The following is a 16,076-nucleotide window of genomic DNA, read 5'->3' on the forward strand; positions in this document are numbered from 1 at the left end:
GTACAGAGTGGAGGAGGCCGTTTGTTTCCTTGGACTCTGGAGACAAGCGTGTCTGCCAGTAACCCTTGGTCAAATCCGATCCAAGAGTTGGTCAACCCAGGGCATTTGGATAAGCATCAAATTGTGACACATCATTCACCCTGTGGTAGTCTACACAGAAACGTATGGATCCTTCTTTCTTAACAACAAGAACAATGGGGCTACACCAGGCACTGTGAGACTCTTCTTTTACTCTCATCTCCAGCATTGCTTTCAATTCCAGCTGAAAAGTTTTTCTTTTGTGTTCAGGCAGTCTGTAAGTTCGTGAAAAACTGTCATGCATGGTTTGGTCTCAATGTGGTGTTGTATGAGGTTTGTGTGTCCTAGCAAGTGTGAGAACATGTTAGTAAAACGCTGCTGCAACCTGGCAACGTCTGTTTTCTGGTACTGTGAGAGATGGTCATCACAAAGGAGCGGGGTAGGCTCGGTGAAATTTGGTAGCCTACCTCCGGCCCCAGCTCATCCCTTTCTTTCATCACAGTCACCAGAGAAACAGACTCCGCCTCTCTCTATGCTTTGAGGAGGTTGAGGTGGTAAATCTGTGTTGCACAACCCCTATCAGAACGCACAACCTCACAGTCAACATCACCCACTCGTTGTGTAACCGCAAAGGGTCCTTGCCACTTGGCGAGAAATTGTGAGCTGGATGAAGGAAGTAATACAAGCACTTTATCTCCCGGTGAAAACTGTCTCAGCCTCGTCCCTCTATTGTACAGGTGCTGTTGACGCACTTGGGCCCTGAGCAAATTCTCCTGTGATAGCTGCCAGAGTGAAAGGAGTTTATCTCTCAGGTCCAGGACATACTGAATTTCATTTTTGCTTGGGCTTGGACCTTCCTCCCAGTTTTCTTTGACCAGTTTCAAAACCCCCTGTGGTTTTTCCACCAAACAGCAGTTCAAAGGGAGAAAATCCCATGGAGGCCTGGGGAACCTCCCGCACTGCAAACAACAGAGGGTCTAGCCATTAATCCCAATTACTATCATTGTGAATGAACTTACGGATCATAGACTTCAAAAGTCTTATTCAGGCGTTCCACAAGCCCGTCAGTTTGTGAGAGACAAGAACCAACACAAGAAAGAAAGAAACATAAGAGAATTTTAAAAAGTGAAGAGGGTGAGAATACTTTCTCAATGACCTGTAAATACAGACAACTACAGAGACAGTGTAGCAGGAATTGTGCATTACTTTGGTATTTCAGTGGGCAAAAATCACAAGCCGAACATGTAGATTTTTGTTGGGACACAGAGCTTCGAAACAGGATGGTCTGGGGTAAATCAGGTTATATGGTCTCCCTAATCCTGTTGAGCAGGGGTCATCAACTTCATTTGGACAAGGACCAGTGTTTTCCTATACAGATAGACATGATAGACATCATTTACATGAAATGGACCTCATTTTTGAGGAAAAAAGCAGAAACTGTTTTCAAATCTTCAGCTGTGTTTGTGTGGGTTAGTTAGTCTGTGTTGGTGTGCGCGAGTGTGTGTCTGTGTGTGTCTGTCTGTGTGTGTCGTGTGAGAGGAGAAATGAGAAAATGGCTCTCATTCAAGTGCTGGCACTTTTGTTGACAATAAAGGCGAATCTCTGATAATTAGGTGGTATTTTGACGTAATCGTAACCCCCTTCCTTACCCAAACTCTCATAATACTGTGGCAATTCTCTGGTAATTATTTAACCCTAACTGCCACCCTTCAACCCCAAACCTTGCCCTTGTAATATTGTGTCTATTCTCTTCTTATTCGTTTGAATTCCTGGTTATATTGTGGCAACTCTCTGGTAATTTCGTGGCATTTAACCCTAACCCTAATATTGGGAATTTTCTGGTAATCAGGTGGTATTTTACCAGGTAATTTCTCAGTAAAAAGATGGTAATTTTCTTTATTTTGACCCTTTACATTGACGTGATTTCTTCACCTAATTACCAGAGAATTGCCAAAATAAGGAATTATTTGATAATTAATGCACTATTACCAGGTAAATAGTCTGTTATCACTAGGTCAAATGGCAATTTATTACAAAGTCATTACCACCTTATTGCCACAAAATTATCAGGTAATTAGGGCAAACTAAAATAAAGTGCTACAAGAGTCTTTAGAAAGTATTTTTATTATAAATGTAGTAAAAATATGGAGGTTACAAGGTACAAAAAGACCACCAAGTTGCTTCCTTGAAAGATTACATCAGGTCACATGATCACTGGTAGTCACATGATAAAGAAAATAGTTACACAAATCAAAAGTGTAAAGCAAACGGTTAAATCTGCGTGTGAATCAATACAATACAATAACTTTATTAATCCCCGAAGGGAAATTCAGTTGTCTGGAGTCTCATCTGTTTATGGAAGAATTATAGTCTTATTGCTGATGTTATGAAGGATCTTCTGTATCTTTCCATCCTGCATCGAAGAGAGAGGAGCCGTCCACCACTGTTGTTTCTCTGGTCATTTAGGGTGATATGAAGTGGATGATCCATGTTCCCCAGAATGGCCTCCACCTTCTTCATTGTGCATCTCTCTCTACCACATCCTCCAATGAGTTTAACTTGATACCAACTACAGAGCCAGCTTTTTTCACCAGTTTGTTCAGATGCCCTGCATCCTTGTGTTTTACACTGCCTCCACAGCAGACTGTAGCATAAAAACAAAACACTTGCCACCACAGACTGATAAAACATCTGCAGCATCTTACTGCAGATGTCTATTGATCGGAGTCTTCTCAGGCAAAAGAGGTGGCTCTGCCCCTTTTTGTATACATGAAGTCTATATTTTTTCAGAGTTTGTTCAGAGTAGTTTTAAAACATATAAAAGAGTAGAATATACACAATTCACAGAGCTAACATGCAGGAATGCTCTTTTGAAGTTATTAAAAACTCCAAGATCAGCTATAGAAGAAACATACAGTCCCACATTTAGAACCAAGACCAGGTTACTTAAATGTTTATATTTTGTCAGTGTTGGACATTTTCGAACAGTCGATGCTGCCATGATTATCCTCTTTTGAAGTCAGAGCCATGGGATGTTGTGGATTGCCTGTTTTAATGGCATGTTTAAAAAATGTCTGTAAACTAGAGAGGAAAAATGCTGTCAGCAGTAACGCATTAATCACAATTAATAAAGATCCATAATTGTGCTATTTTGAAATATATTAATGCATGACTTATTTTCTCTTTCAGCACACTTTGGTTAAGCAACGTCAGCGTCTCAGGCAGTGTTCTGTGGCAGTTGCTGAAAGTTGTTGTTAGATTTAAAGCTAGCCAGTTATAGTTGAGACTGAGGTCTTCTTTGTCATCTTTTTCCTGATGGAAATTTCCTGTTCCTTCTCTCAAACATATCCTGGACTGTCCATTTTCTGTGTTGCCATAAGTTTCAACATTTGCTGTCAACTTAATTGTGAAATAACACTACAATTCCAAGATATATCTCAAGAGTGCATCTTTCTTGGTGGCAGCTGCTCTGGTTGACCAGCAACAGAAACAAAATAGTGGAATTTTAAACTTCAACAACAACAGGAGATTAATCACAATGAAAAGAAACAGAAAAATCATATTTGACTTTCTCTTGACTTAATCTTGATCTGGAAGTCGATGCAGTTCAATGGAAGCAGCACCAAATGCTTCATCATTTTCATCGTTGGCTTCAATGACATCCTCATGCATCTGTGAAATACAACACAACACATGAGATTCAAAACAACAAGAGTCAACAGAGCAAACTCTGCAGAGTCCATCGTCTCAGAGGTTTCATCAGTCAGAAGAAATGTCACACATCGTAGGAGTTAGTTTAAACTCACGCTGGTTTCTTTACGCCGTGGTTTGATGTTACCTGGAAATAAACAGCAGCATTAATGTTTTGCATATGATTAGTTTGAACTATTTCTGCCACATTGATGGTGTTTATTTCCTCACCTCTGAGGGCGAAGACCAAAACAGTGCTCACGATCATCAAAACAAGAGCTGAAATACGCAGAACCAGCATGATGGAGCTCAGAGGAGACCAGTCTGTTGAAGTTTTATGAGAAAAAGAAACATTCATAAGTGAATAATTGTAACTGAACATGTAAGGATATCTGTTAGTTAAGAAGGCTCTGATTAAATTATTAACCCTGGCATTCTGGTCACCACAGTGGCAGCTCTTTAGAAAACATCTTCTACCCTACACTTCTATCTGTCTTGTCATCTGTTTTGTTCCACAGATCTTGTTGAAGCATAAATAATGGTCCTACCTGTGAAGACAGGTGTGTAGTCGGCCTGTACCTCCACATTGTTCTCCTCATCAACAACCTGGCAGGTGAATGTCTTGTTGTGTCCGCTCTGACGAGTCACAGTCAGGTCAGAGAAACAGCCTTCATCTCTGAAAGTCTCTGTAACACCGTCAGTAATCTCAGCTCCTGTCTCATTCACCCAGAGGAGACGGTATGGTGGACAAAGATGAAGATCTCTGAATCTGAACAGAGAACACTCTAACTGGAGTTCATTGTTGCTCGTTGGATCAGAGTCTGTCGGTTTTGGAGAAACTGAAGGAAAAAGATCAAAATCTAAGGTTAAAAATAGTTGACATCTGAATTTAGGTGACTTCCATACATGACTCTGACAAGTCTCATCAACAACAAAGGTTCTTTGTAGCATAACAACCAGGACTGAAGTAGGACTAAGATCTGGTAATGAATGCTGATTTAGAAAGTGACCATTAGATAGAAGAGGAAGGTTAAGCCCACATATCAGATATCTGCTGGCTACACTGGAAGTCTAAAGTCTTGTCTGTCAGATGATAACTGATGTTTCTGAGGTTGAGCGCTGTGCAATACTTTAAACTGATGATAATGAAATGAGACTTACTTAAAAACAGACTGAGATACACTCTGATGCCGTAACGATCATCATAATTACGGTGACACGTGTAGAGACCAACATCCTCATCAGTGACACGTTTGATGACCAAAGAACAGTCGGAGTCCAAACTCAGCCGACCAGCTCGGAGTGACCTGGGATTAACCTTTCCTTCGTTGGCCTCAGTAAAAGCCTCTGATGAAGCTCTGCTATAAAACCAGGACATGTCAGAGCATGGGAGAGGTCCAGAGGGGGACGGAGTACCACAGGGCAGGGTGACGTCTTGTTCAGGTAGGGAGAAGTGATAGAAGTCTGTTTGACTGCTGCGTACTGGAAAGAAAGAGAGAAGAGGCTGAAAACATCAGGGGCTGAGCTCCATTTGAGTCAGAAATGATTCTGAAATATAAATCAAGAGAGGAAAATCACAAACATTTAATCCTAACATTGAAGAGCTTTAACTCTTAGGAGTCAAAGAGCCACTGTCAGGAAAAACACTCCTGCATCACTGAAGTCTACAAGTTTGTTGTAGATTTTCATAAGTGGGTCATGTTGAGTCTCCCTCCTTACCTGGACCCTTGATGCTGTCACACAGGTTGTCAGTGAGACTGGTGAAGATGTAACGCAGATCATCAAAGTCACTGACGTAGTACACGTGAGTGTCATGTGGGTCAGAGGCGATGGACTTCAAATAATTCACATGAGCACCATCCACACCTGAGAGAAAACTGTGGTTGTACGTTGAGAAAGAAGAATTTTGACGACCAAATTCTAACATACAAATGAACAAACTGTTTAAAGTAAAGTTTTCCCAATATCTCATTATTAACCAAAGATCTATTTACAATAGAACATACACAACACAAGCATTTGTGAAGATTTCTCTTGTGTTCAGTAAAGTCCACACTGTGCAGTTTCAGAGAAGCTCTGTGGTTCTTCTAGAACCTTCTGTTTCACCATGTGGAGGCTGTAATCCTGTCAGCTGAAATACGTCAGTTTAACTTTGAACTCATGATGGTGAAGTGAAGACCAACAGCCTGTGAGTCATGCTGCCACCTCCACCGGCCACCTGAGACTTTTTCACCAGGAACTTCACTCCAAAACACTTAATTTTTCCAGTTTACCATTTGAAGTGCTTATCATCTATAAGCAAGTACCTTTTAGTTATAGGAACTTCTCACCAGGAACATAATGGCTCCTGTACCCCATTCTAGGTGTTTTTCACCCAAAAGTGAAAGGAACTTTCAGTTACAGTAATTTCTCTCCAGGAATGTAATGGTTCCTCTGACCCCATTTTAGGGTGTTATCATTCAAGAGTTTCCCTTTATTTATTTGTCTTTTTGTAAATCACTTTGTGCTACATTGTTTTGTTTGAAAAATGCTAAACACAGTTTTATTGATTGATTTTCAAGTCATTATTTTTGTTACCTTAAGTATGCTTCTGACATGTTACAAAATTTTCAAACCTTGTTATATCTCTGAATTCTCTTAACTATGATGACAAACACTCAGTAAAAATTTCACCGATGGTGTACAGCTCAGTGCCGTTATCCCTCAGATTTTGTGACGGCATGTCAACGCCATCGAAGGAGTCTCCATCTGTAAAGAGGATGCCAATTTTTCGTGAGTCCTCTCGCATCCCAACCTCAGGTTTGAAGTTTTTCTCAGGATGTGTGGCAGAGCCTGTCCTGTAAGAGAGGAGGTCAGAGGTTATTCAGTCGCTCAACTCTATTCTCTTCTTTTCATTATTCTTTTAATAACAATACAAACCAACTGCTATGAACAACCAACTAAGAAGAGTAAGAATCAGACACAAAAGAAAGGTTAGTTTCAGTTAGCTTCTTCTCTCTGTTCCCCACCTCTCTGTACTATTTTTTTTGAAAGCCCCAGGATGTGAGAGCAGAGAGGGTCTTAAAATGAATGAATGAATGAATGAATGAAACCTTTATTACCCCGGAGGGAGTTTGTCTTGCACAGAGAGCATCTAAAAACACAAACTACAAAAGACATCAGCAACCACACAGGACAACATATAATAACATGAACAGCAAGTCATAATAAAAATAAAAATACTTGTAATAAATAATGATGTACAGCATTAAGCATTGTATGATACTATGTGAAACAGATCAAATGTCGGGTCTTTAAAGTGCAGAGTGTCAAGTTCACATTGTGTGCTCAGAGTTTATTTAACAGCTGGATGCTCCGTGGTATAAAGGATGCCTCTTTTAGTTCCCATTCTGGGCATCCTGTACCTGCGTCCTGAGTTTAAGAGTTCAAATTCAGACCAGAGGGGATGCTGTGAGTCTGCTGTGATCTTGTTGGCCAGAGTCAGTGTGTGTCACTCTGTCAAAGAAGTGATGCACTACATCTGTTCTCCTGCTATCTTTGTGCCTATTTTAACTATCTTGTCCAGTTTGCTTTTGTTTTGTAGGGACAATGCTCCTCCCCAGCACTGGATACAAAAAATTAAGACACTTTCAATAAAGCTTTGATAAAACAATTTCAACATGGTGCGGTCCACATCAAAGCTCCTCAGTTTCCTTAAAAAATACAGACGCTGTTGGGCCTTTGCAAATCTTGAATTAGTGTTAGCATTCCATGTCAGTTTGTTGTCAATTATTGTACCCAGATACTTGTATTCTTGGACAGATTTGATGGCTGAATTATTAATGACCACAGGGGTAAATGATTGATTGGTTTTTCTAAAATTGATTATCATTTCTTTAGCCTTCTTCATGTTTAAAATCAATGAGCTATCAATACACCCATTGTAGAAGTTATTTATTTATTTATTCAGCTCTGTAGCTACTCTCAGTATTTTTATCATTTAAAAGTCCAATCAGAGCAACATCATCAGCAGACTTGATTAATGTGCAACTGTGTCCTGATCACTGATGCAGTCACTGGTGTAAAGTGGGAACAAAAGAGGTGAAAGGACACAACCCTGTGGCACCCCAGTGCAAGTGCCGATTAAAGTTGACTGTTGTCCATTAATTTTTACAAAGTGTTGCCTTTTTGTTAGGAAACTAAATATCCACCTGATGAGGGTGTGATTAACTCCCATACCACACAGCTTTACAGCCAGGAGATCTACTCTGATTGTATTGAAGGCAGAAGAGAAATCAGCAAAAAGAACTTGCACATATGATGACTGAGTTTCCAGATGTTTATAAATTTGGTTAAGAAGTGTGACTGTTGTGTCCTCAACGCCTCTCTTCGCTCTGTATGCAAATTGAAAAGGATCCATGTGACATTTAGGTTAGTTTCACATTTAAGATGAGATAAAACAACATGTTCAAAGCACTTCATAATACTTCATAACAACTGATGTTAAAGCAGTAGGTCTAAAATCATTTAATTCCTCGGTACTTGCCTTTTTTGGTACTGGTATAATTTTAGCTACTTTCTATGATGATGGTATTAATTGTAAATTTAATGAAGCCTGGAAAATTTTTGTGAACACAGGTCCTAATTGTACACAGCATTTCTTAAGTGTGGTACCATCCAGCCCAACACGGCCAATTGATTCCCTCGCATTTATCTTAGAAAAGGCATTTTGCACTTCTTCAGCTGTTACTGTAATAGGGCTGCCACCGACTCTCCAGTCGGCTCTGGCCTCCAATTGAGAGTCACCAGTCTCAAAGTGAGCATAAAAAGGATTTAATTCATTTGCATAATCTGCTGTATATGCAGAGCTGACCTGCTGAGAGTTTAGGCCAAACATTGTTTTAATACCACACCAGGCCTCCCTACCTTTATTGTCTGTGAGTAGCTGCTCAACTTTAGCTTTGTAGTCCCTTTTTGCTTTGTTAATTTTTATTTGGATATCTCTCTGAATTATTTTTCCAGCACATCTATCATTTACTTTAAAAGCATGTTCCTTCCTTATTAAAAGCTGTTTCATTTCATTTGTTACCCAGGGCTTGGTGTTGGAAAATGTCTTTGTTTGTTTGCTGGGTATGACACTATCTACACAAAAATTAATATAAGACTTTACCACATCTGTGTGTTCATTAATGTCTGTGCTTTCAAACACCTCCCAGTTTGTACAATCAAAGCATCCCTGTAAGGCAAGCTCACTGTTTTCATCCCACACACATCCCACAATTACAGATACAAATACACACCTCCCTGAACGTGGGCAACCAGGGCGCCCTGCTGGACCTAGACATGATAGGGGAGCTTGACAGCAAGGATCTGGTGGTGGGACTTCCCAGTTACACAAACAATAAACACAAATTTGTGTACTGTAGACTGTGCACAGGAGTTTGTCTGAAAGATCTGACTTCTACATTTTTTCTGTGGTATTTAAACATGTACTGATAATGATTTTTACTAAAATCAGATCAGAATTTAAAAATCTGGTATCCTGACAACACTAGATTGATCATGCGATCCCACAGTGCTCTTCTTACCTGTGTTGTTGTGGCCTCCTATTGGCTGCAGCTCATTAACATCATTCAGCAGGGATTTCTTGGTTCTGTGGGCGTTCAGGTGCCACTGGGTCTTTGGGTCATCACTGTACTGAGTCAGACCTGCAGAAAAGACACAGTGAGGGGTAAAAACCACAGGAACTAAAAAGTGACTCTGATGCACCAACATAGAGAAAACCTGTTTCAGCCATAGCACAGTTTTCAAAACCAGTTATAAAACAGTCAAAACTATGGATGAAGAAGGTGAAGATCATGTGATCTCATCTGTTCTACGGCTAAAACAGGAATGTTGAGACCAGTTTGGTCTGACTAAGGTGAAAGTTTTACCGATCTGAATTCTGTCAGGGCCGATGTCAAACATTCCAACTATGTCAGCGATGAAGCAGCGGAGGGTTATGAAGTTTTCGGGGTAGATACTCCCGGAATCGTCCACCAGCAGCACGATGTCGGCTTTAGCAGTTGTCTTACACCGAGTTCCTGTAGAGATGATGATATGGAGTGAGAAACACAGCTGCTACACCAAAGACTGCCAACTTGAGCTTACCCATGGTTATTAAGATGGCGACTCAGAAACATTCACCAGTCTGAGGAAGAACACGTTGGTTCCAAACATCACTTCTTGCAAATAAATGCTTGAAAAACATGAGCTTCCTTCCACAACACTTAGTTTTCTCTCTGTTTTCTTTAGCACCCATTTACTGATGTGCATGTCTTATTTCATTTTTTAGCTTATACTTTTTTTTAATACTTTATTGCAATGATTAAAAAAATCACTGTAGCAAACAGGTGTCATTGAGATTACACTGCATTTTTAAACAAATTCATTAATTAAAAAAGAAAAAAACAAACAGACCCACACGCATACAAAAAGAAAAAGAAAGGGAAAAGTATATAAATATAAAAAAAAAAAGAAAAAGAAAGAGGAAGAGGTTAAAAGAAAACTTAAAAGGAAATGGGGCTAGGTAAAGAGGGTAAGTGCCTTTTTATTACATATCTTTTGGTACATTTATTTAATTGTACAGTCTACCGAGTCTATTTTCAGGATAAATCTTATTCATTTTTTGCAAAGTATCTCTAAATTTTAATGTTATTTTTTCAACCTCTAAGGTATGTTCTATTGTTTTGAACCAATTATTTATTTTTGGTGGTTTGTTGTTTCCATGTCCTTGTCACCTGCTTCATAGCTGTAACACACAGAACATTAAAGAGAGGGATATCAGCTTTGTTCATTGTCAGTGGTGAATTAACGCCCAAAAAGTTTGCAGGTTTCAGATTTCCATTAAGTTCAAAATGATTAATCAATGCCTTCTCAACCTCTTTCCAAAATTTGCTCACAATAGGGCACATAAAAATCATATGTATATAATTTGCTTTTTGTTCTCCACACCCTCTCCAGCAATTGGTACCTTGGGCGGAGTACTTCCCATACTGGCAGGGTGTAATAAAGTACCTCATGCTCACCTTCCATGCAAATTCTCTCCAATATTTAGAAGAGGTTATCTTTGAATTTCTAAGCAGGCACTTTTTCCACTCTTCTGCCTTAGCTTATACTGTAGAAACTCTTGCAACACTCTGTGCTAACTCTTTATCATAACATCAGAGATAAGAAGAGCATCTCTCTGGAGTCTGAACTGAGCCACTGCAGCTCAAATCAAGCCATCATCTGAAATGCACACATGATGGATGAGACAGGAGCGTTAACAGGATGAAGTTTCTGAATAAAAAAAATAGATGTAATTATTTCCAAGAAGCAGAAAAAAAGGCTCTTGTTTTTCCTGCAGGACGTGTGGCACATTATGAACTAGCACATGACAAATTCAAGGCTTTACGAGCTAGAAAAGCATTTCTGTGTTCATACGTGAAAGGAAATTGCATAAACACCCTACAATGGTGATGACAAGGAAGATTTAGTTTTGCATCACTCTTGTGCACCTGTGTATGATATAAAAACAATGTCAGAGAGGAAACAAAAGCTTATAAATGAGCATGAATGAGCCTTTAGGCCTGCTAAGACTACTTGATATTTTTTTTATCATTTACAACGGTTCCATGTCAGACTGTTTGGGGTCAATGCTTTGAAATACAGAAAAAGTGGCTGTGAGTTTCAAACTCAGGGTGGTCTCCCCCAGAGTCACTCTAAAGACAACTCAACAGTCACCGACTTACTCTGTTTTCTAACATGAGTGCTTTGCTCACCAATGTGGCTGCTTGTAAGTGATCAAAAACAGGGTTAGAAGCAACAGGTGAGTTTATTACCAACATGTAGATAAATGTCAGACTTGTAGTGACAGTTTAGGTGATTAATGCTCTATGTGGTTCTGCTGTCTGTGTTGAGGCGGCTCGTTACACAGGCAGACTACGGGTTGCAGTGAAAACAGGACATGGAGTTTCTCTAAAGCAGACGTTCTCTCAGTGAGAAAGCAGAAGGATTACAGGATGGCAGTAAAAGTGTGGTGGGGAGTTTCATTAGTTTAATCGTTCTATTGAGGATTGATTAGATTTGACTGAAAATAGCATAGACAGGGGATTTTTTAAAGTGTACAGTGGGTCTGACAACCATGTTTGGGTCAATGTTGAACTTTCACCTTTTTCTAATTTGATTTATCATGTAATCTTACCTGTTTGGAAAGGTGTGTAGTCACCCTGTATATCCTTATTGTTCTCCTCGTTAGCAGACTGGCAGCTGAATTTCCCATTGTAGACTCTCTGACGTGCCACATTCAGGTCAGAGAAACAGTCTGCATCTCTGGAACTCTCTGTAACACCGTCAGTAATCACAGCTCCTGTCTCATTCACCCAGCGGAGACTGTTTGGTTGACAGGAACTCAAACCTCTGTATCTCAGCAGAGAACACTCTAATCTGACTTCAATGGGGCTCCATGGATCAGAGCGAGTCAGTGTCGGAAAGACTGAAAGAAAAAGATCAAAATTTAGTTGGAAAAGCTCTGATGTCTGCTGGAATGTTAACGACACCCAAAGACACCCAAGTTTCTGCTTTTTCTTTTTATTACCAAACAATCGTGACTAGAGTGGTATAAGGTCTGATAATAGTACTGGTGATAAACCAAAACCAGCAGATGGAAGGTTGGACACAATGCAATCTTTTGTTCCAAAAAAATCCGTTATGATAATGACGGAAATGAGACTTACCTGTAAAAACACTGAGATACACATTTACTTCAGAACAATCAGAACCACCCCGTCGACACGTGTAGAGACCAACATCCTCAGCAGTGACACGTTTAATGACCAAAGAACAGTTGGAGTTCAAACTCAGCCGGTCAGCTCGGGACGACGTCTGCTTCACCTCCCCACTGCTTGCCTCCATAACGGTCTCTGACGGATCTCTGTTATAAAGCCATGAAATATCAGAGCACTGCAGAGGTCCAGAGGATGACGGAGAGCCACAGGGCAGGGTGGCGTTTTGTTCAGGTTGGAAGATGCGATAAATCTTCTCTTGACTGTTGACCACTGGAAAGACACAAAGAGAAGAAGAAGTGTCAGAAACCAAGCTCACATCAAACTTCACAGAATCTCTCTGGACATTAACATCTGATCTCTGAAGAGCTGACAAAGATGAAAATAAATCTACAGATTTGGTGGATAATGTCTTTACCCAATAATTCCACATACTCTGCTGTGTTCATGCGCACTTTAGTTTTGCTCCAACTGATGGCGGGACTCTGACTGATTTTTAACCTGTGGCTCATGCAACCTGTGTTGTATTAGGGGTGAAAATTATAACCCCAATTCCATAAAAGTTGGGACGCTGTGTACAATGTAAGTAAGTCACTGATAGTCAAATCTCATAAACCCATATTTTAATCACAATGACACTGCTGCTCATCCCACAAATGCATGTTCCTTACAAATGTGGCAAAAAAGGGAAATAAACAGGCTTTCCAACAGTATAGTATTTATAGCCAAGCGGCATTGCTACAACAAAGAAACAATCAATTAAACACCAATTTCCTTACTTATTGTGCAAAGTGAAGATAATTTAGGTCAGAAGATTTTGGCTTCTTCTCAGATATTTAAATCTCTGGAAATTATCTGGAAATTCTGAAGGATAGGTTATGAAGAAATTTGAGGTCAGGGCCAACAGAAAGGGGCAAAAGCATGCTTTTATCCCAGTTCATCCTAAACCCTGAGAGCTGTCTAAATTTCTGTATTAAATCAAGAAGAGGTGAGAAGGACGTCTTTACATGGGACAGAGTCAATAATCACACCACTACAGACCTATGGTGGAGACAAATGAGCTGAATGATATACCAGAAATCTTGGGACATGTAATAGAGATTTATAGCAATAATACAATGGAAATAAGTCGAAACTGCAAGAGGTTTTAAAGCAAGAGTGAGAGATTAAAACTCTAGAGCATTTAATCCAACAACTAGGACTAAAACTAAATTTAAAAAAGCTGACAAAATGAACCTTGCCAGGTTTTAAAACACTATGCATCCATCCATTTTCTACACCACTTATCCCGTTCAGGTTCACAGGGAGCTGGAGCCTATCCCAGGTGTCACTGGGTGAGAGCTGGGGTACATCCTGGACTGGACGGGTCACCAGTCAGTAACAGAGCTGACATGCAGAGACAAACAACCAGGCACTCTCACACTCACACCTATGACCAATTTAGAGTCACTAATTAACCTAACAAGCATGTGATTGGTGGTGGTAGGAAGCCAGAGTGCCAGAGAGAACAGACACATTCACGGGAAGAGAAACAGGAACCTTCATGCTGTGAAGTGACAGCACTAACCCTTCACCGCTCTGCAGCCCGTCAATACACTAATCCTATAAACATGTAAGAGCTTGGACAGCAGAAGAACAAACCTTTAGTTCTGCTCAGATTAGACCTCAGACATGACTGACCACTAACTCCTTAGCTGCTAGCTCAGCTGATTTTACATGTTTATATTAAACACAATCATCAGCATACATTTGCACATCTATACTATGACACACTTTTAACACATGTCAAGATTAATAATAGAAAAAGAGTAGTTACCGCCAAACTGGAGCACAGAAATGAAGATCAACTCCAGCAGAGCCATCCTCCATCTGGTCTGAGGAAACTGGCAAAGTTCTTAAGGCTTTTCCTTATTTGAACTGAAGTTGAGATGGTTGTGCAATTTCCTTTAAAGCTGCGGTAAGCAATTTATTTTTAGTGTCGTATGCCCACAAAAACAACACAATCTATCAGGGTCTTGTTATTGAAGCCATCTAACAGAATAACACACTTCTGCAATGCCTTCTGCAACGCCTTCTACAATGCGCTGCACTCACTTAAGGAAAACCAGCAAGGGACGATGCTTCAGCCAATGAGGAGGCTAGTTCTCACAGCCAATCATGGCTTAGGTCAAAGGGAGCGTTCTTATAGGCCACTGTAGTAGGTGCACTTCCGCCTCTCAGCTCAGTGAGAAGCTGATACAATGGTGATGTTACCGGCGGTGTTCGGTCCTATGTGGAATTTGTTCACGCTGAAACGATGTGTTTTCTTTCCTGTGATTCGGCCATTGATTTCAGTGGAAAAGTGGAGCAAAATCACTCCACGAGAACTTTTCCACCATCAGTATTCGATTCAGCAGACACGCACATTCACAAGGAGGTATGTGAGAAGAGGGGCGGAGCTATGGAGTTCAAACACAGAGAAGAACAGGAAGGGAGGGGGAGTAGAGTTGATTCTACACGGTTCTCATCGAATGTTGCATACTCAAGCTTTAATGTAATTAAGTTTCTGAGATACGCTAATCTTCACACGGCATCAGACACGTCAACCAAAAATACCCAGAAAGCTTTGGGGAGGTTGGTTATTTCAGAGTGAACATCAGTGAAAATAATTCATCTCAGTTTTTGTAATTTGATGTTTTTTGGAGGAGTGTTCTCTCCTCTTCAAGTCTGATGTCTGTAATAAGAGCAACATGCAGAGCACAGCATGCAGAGCATCTCTGTCTTGAAACACCTCAGCAGAGGAGAACTGAAACTGAAACTACAGGTACAGTTAGAAAGACAAGAACACCAGGGATCACATGGTTGTTTTAGGGGGGAGGGTGGTACTAACACCTGAATATACACTGCCTGGCCAACAAAAAAGTCACCACCAAAAAAAGGTCACACACTAATATTTCATTGGACCGCCTTTAGCTTTGATTACAGCACGCATTCGCTGTGGCATTGTTTCAATAAGCTTCTGCAATGTCACAAGATTTATTTCCATCCAGTGTTGCATTAATTTTTCACCAAGATCTTGTATTGATGATCGGAGAGTCTGACCACTGCACAAAGCCTTCTCCAGCACGTTCCAAAGATTTTCAATGGGGTTAAGGTCTGGACTCTGTGGTGGCCAATCCATGTGTGAAAATGATGTCTCATGCTCCCTGAACCACTCTTTCACAATTTGAGTCCGATGAATCCTGGCATTGTCATCTTGGAATATGCCCGTGCCATTAGGGAAGAAAAAATCCATTGATGGAATAACCTGGTCATTCAGTATATTCAGGTAGTCAGCTGACCTCATAGCACTGCCCCCACAGGCTTGTACAGTAGGCACTAGGCATGATGGGTGCATCACTTCACCTGCCTCTCTTCTTACCCTGATGCGCCCATCACTCTGGAACAGGGTAAATCTGGACTCATCAGACCACATGACCTTCTTCCATTCCTCCAGAGTCCAATCTTTTTGCTCCCTAGCAAACTGAAGCCTTTTTTTCCAGTTAGCCTTACTGATTAGTAGTTTTCTTAAGGCTACACAGCTGTTCAGTCCCAATCCCTTGAGTT

The 16,076-nt window shown here is 40.4% G+C and overlaps 2 protein-coding genes across 3 annotated transcripts; both read right to left on the reverse strand.

Annotated features, from left to right (window-relative positions):
• Window positions 1–2,712: 2,712 nt before the first annotated feature.
• LOC121521698 lies at window positions 2,713–6,420 on the reverse strand. Of its 2 annotated transcripts, none has more exons than XM_041805842.1 (7): window positions 6,382–6,420; window positions 5,428–5,585; window positions 4,870–5,190; window positions 4,257–4,547; window positions 3,940–4,032; window positions 3,825–3,856; window positions 2,713–3,690 (listed from the first exon to the last, which is right to left on the reverse strand). In XM_041805842.1, exons 3-7 carry the CDS (start codon window positions 5,084–5,086, stop codon window positions 3,598–3,600), a joined length of 726 nt encoding a protein of 241 aa, XP_041661776.1. In that variant the 5' UTR covers window positions 5,087–5,190; window positions 5,428–5,585; window positions 6,382–6,420; the 3' UTR covers window positions 2,713–3,597. The 2 variants fall into 2 exon arrangements, with proteins under 2 accessions (XP_041661776.1, XP_041661775.1); XM_041805841.1 differs by having other exon boundaries at window positions 3,940–4,041.
• On the reverse strand, window positions 5,222–14,428 carry LOC121521179. Its single transcript, XM_041804935.1, has 8 exons — window positions 14,308–14,428; window positions 12,444–12,764; window positions 11,912–12,202; window positions 9,621–9,770; window positions 9,276–9,395; window positions 6,382–6,540; window positions 5,428–5,574; window positions 5,222–5,256 (listed from the first exon to the last, which is right to left on the reverse strand). Exons 1-8 carry the CDS (start codon window positions 14,351–14,353, stop codon window positions 5,222–5,224), a joined length of 1,269 nt encoding a protein of 422 aa, XP_041660869.1. The 5' UTR covers window positions 14,354–14,428.
• Window positions 14,429–16,076: the final 1,648 nt, after the last annotated feature.

This window comes from Cheilinus undulatus, linkage group 14, assembly GCF_018320785.1.
Source record: "Cheilinus undulatus linkage group 14, ASM1832078v1, whole genome shotgun sequence".
Lineage (NCBI taxonomy): Eukaryota > Metazoa > Chordata > Actinopteri > Labriformes > Labridae > Cheilinus > Cheilinus undulatus.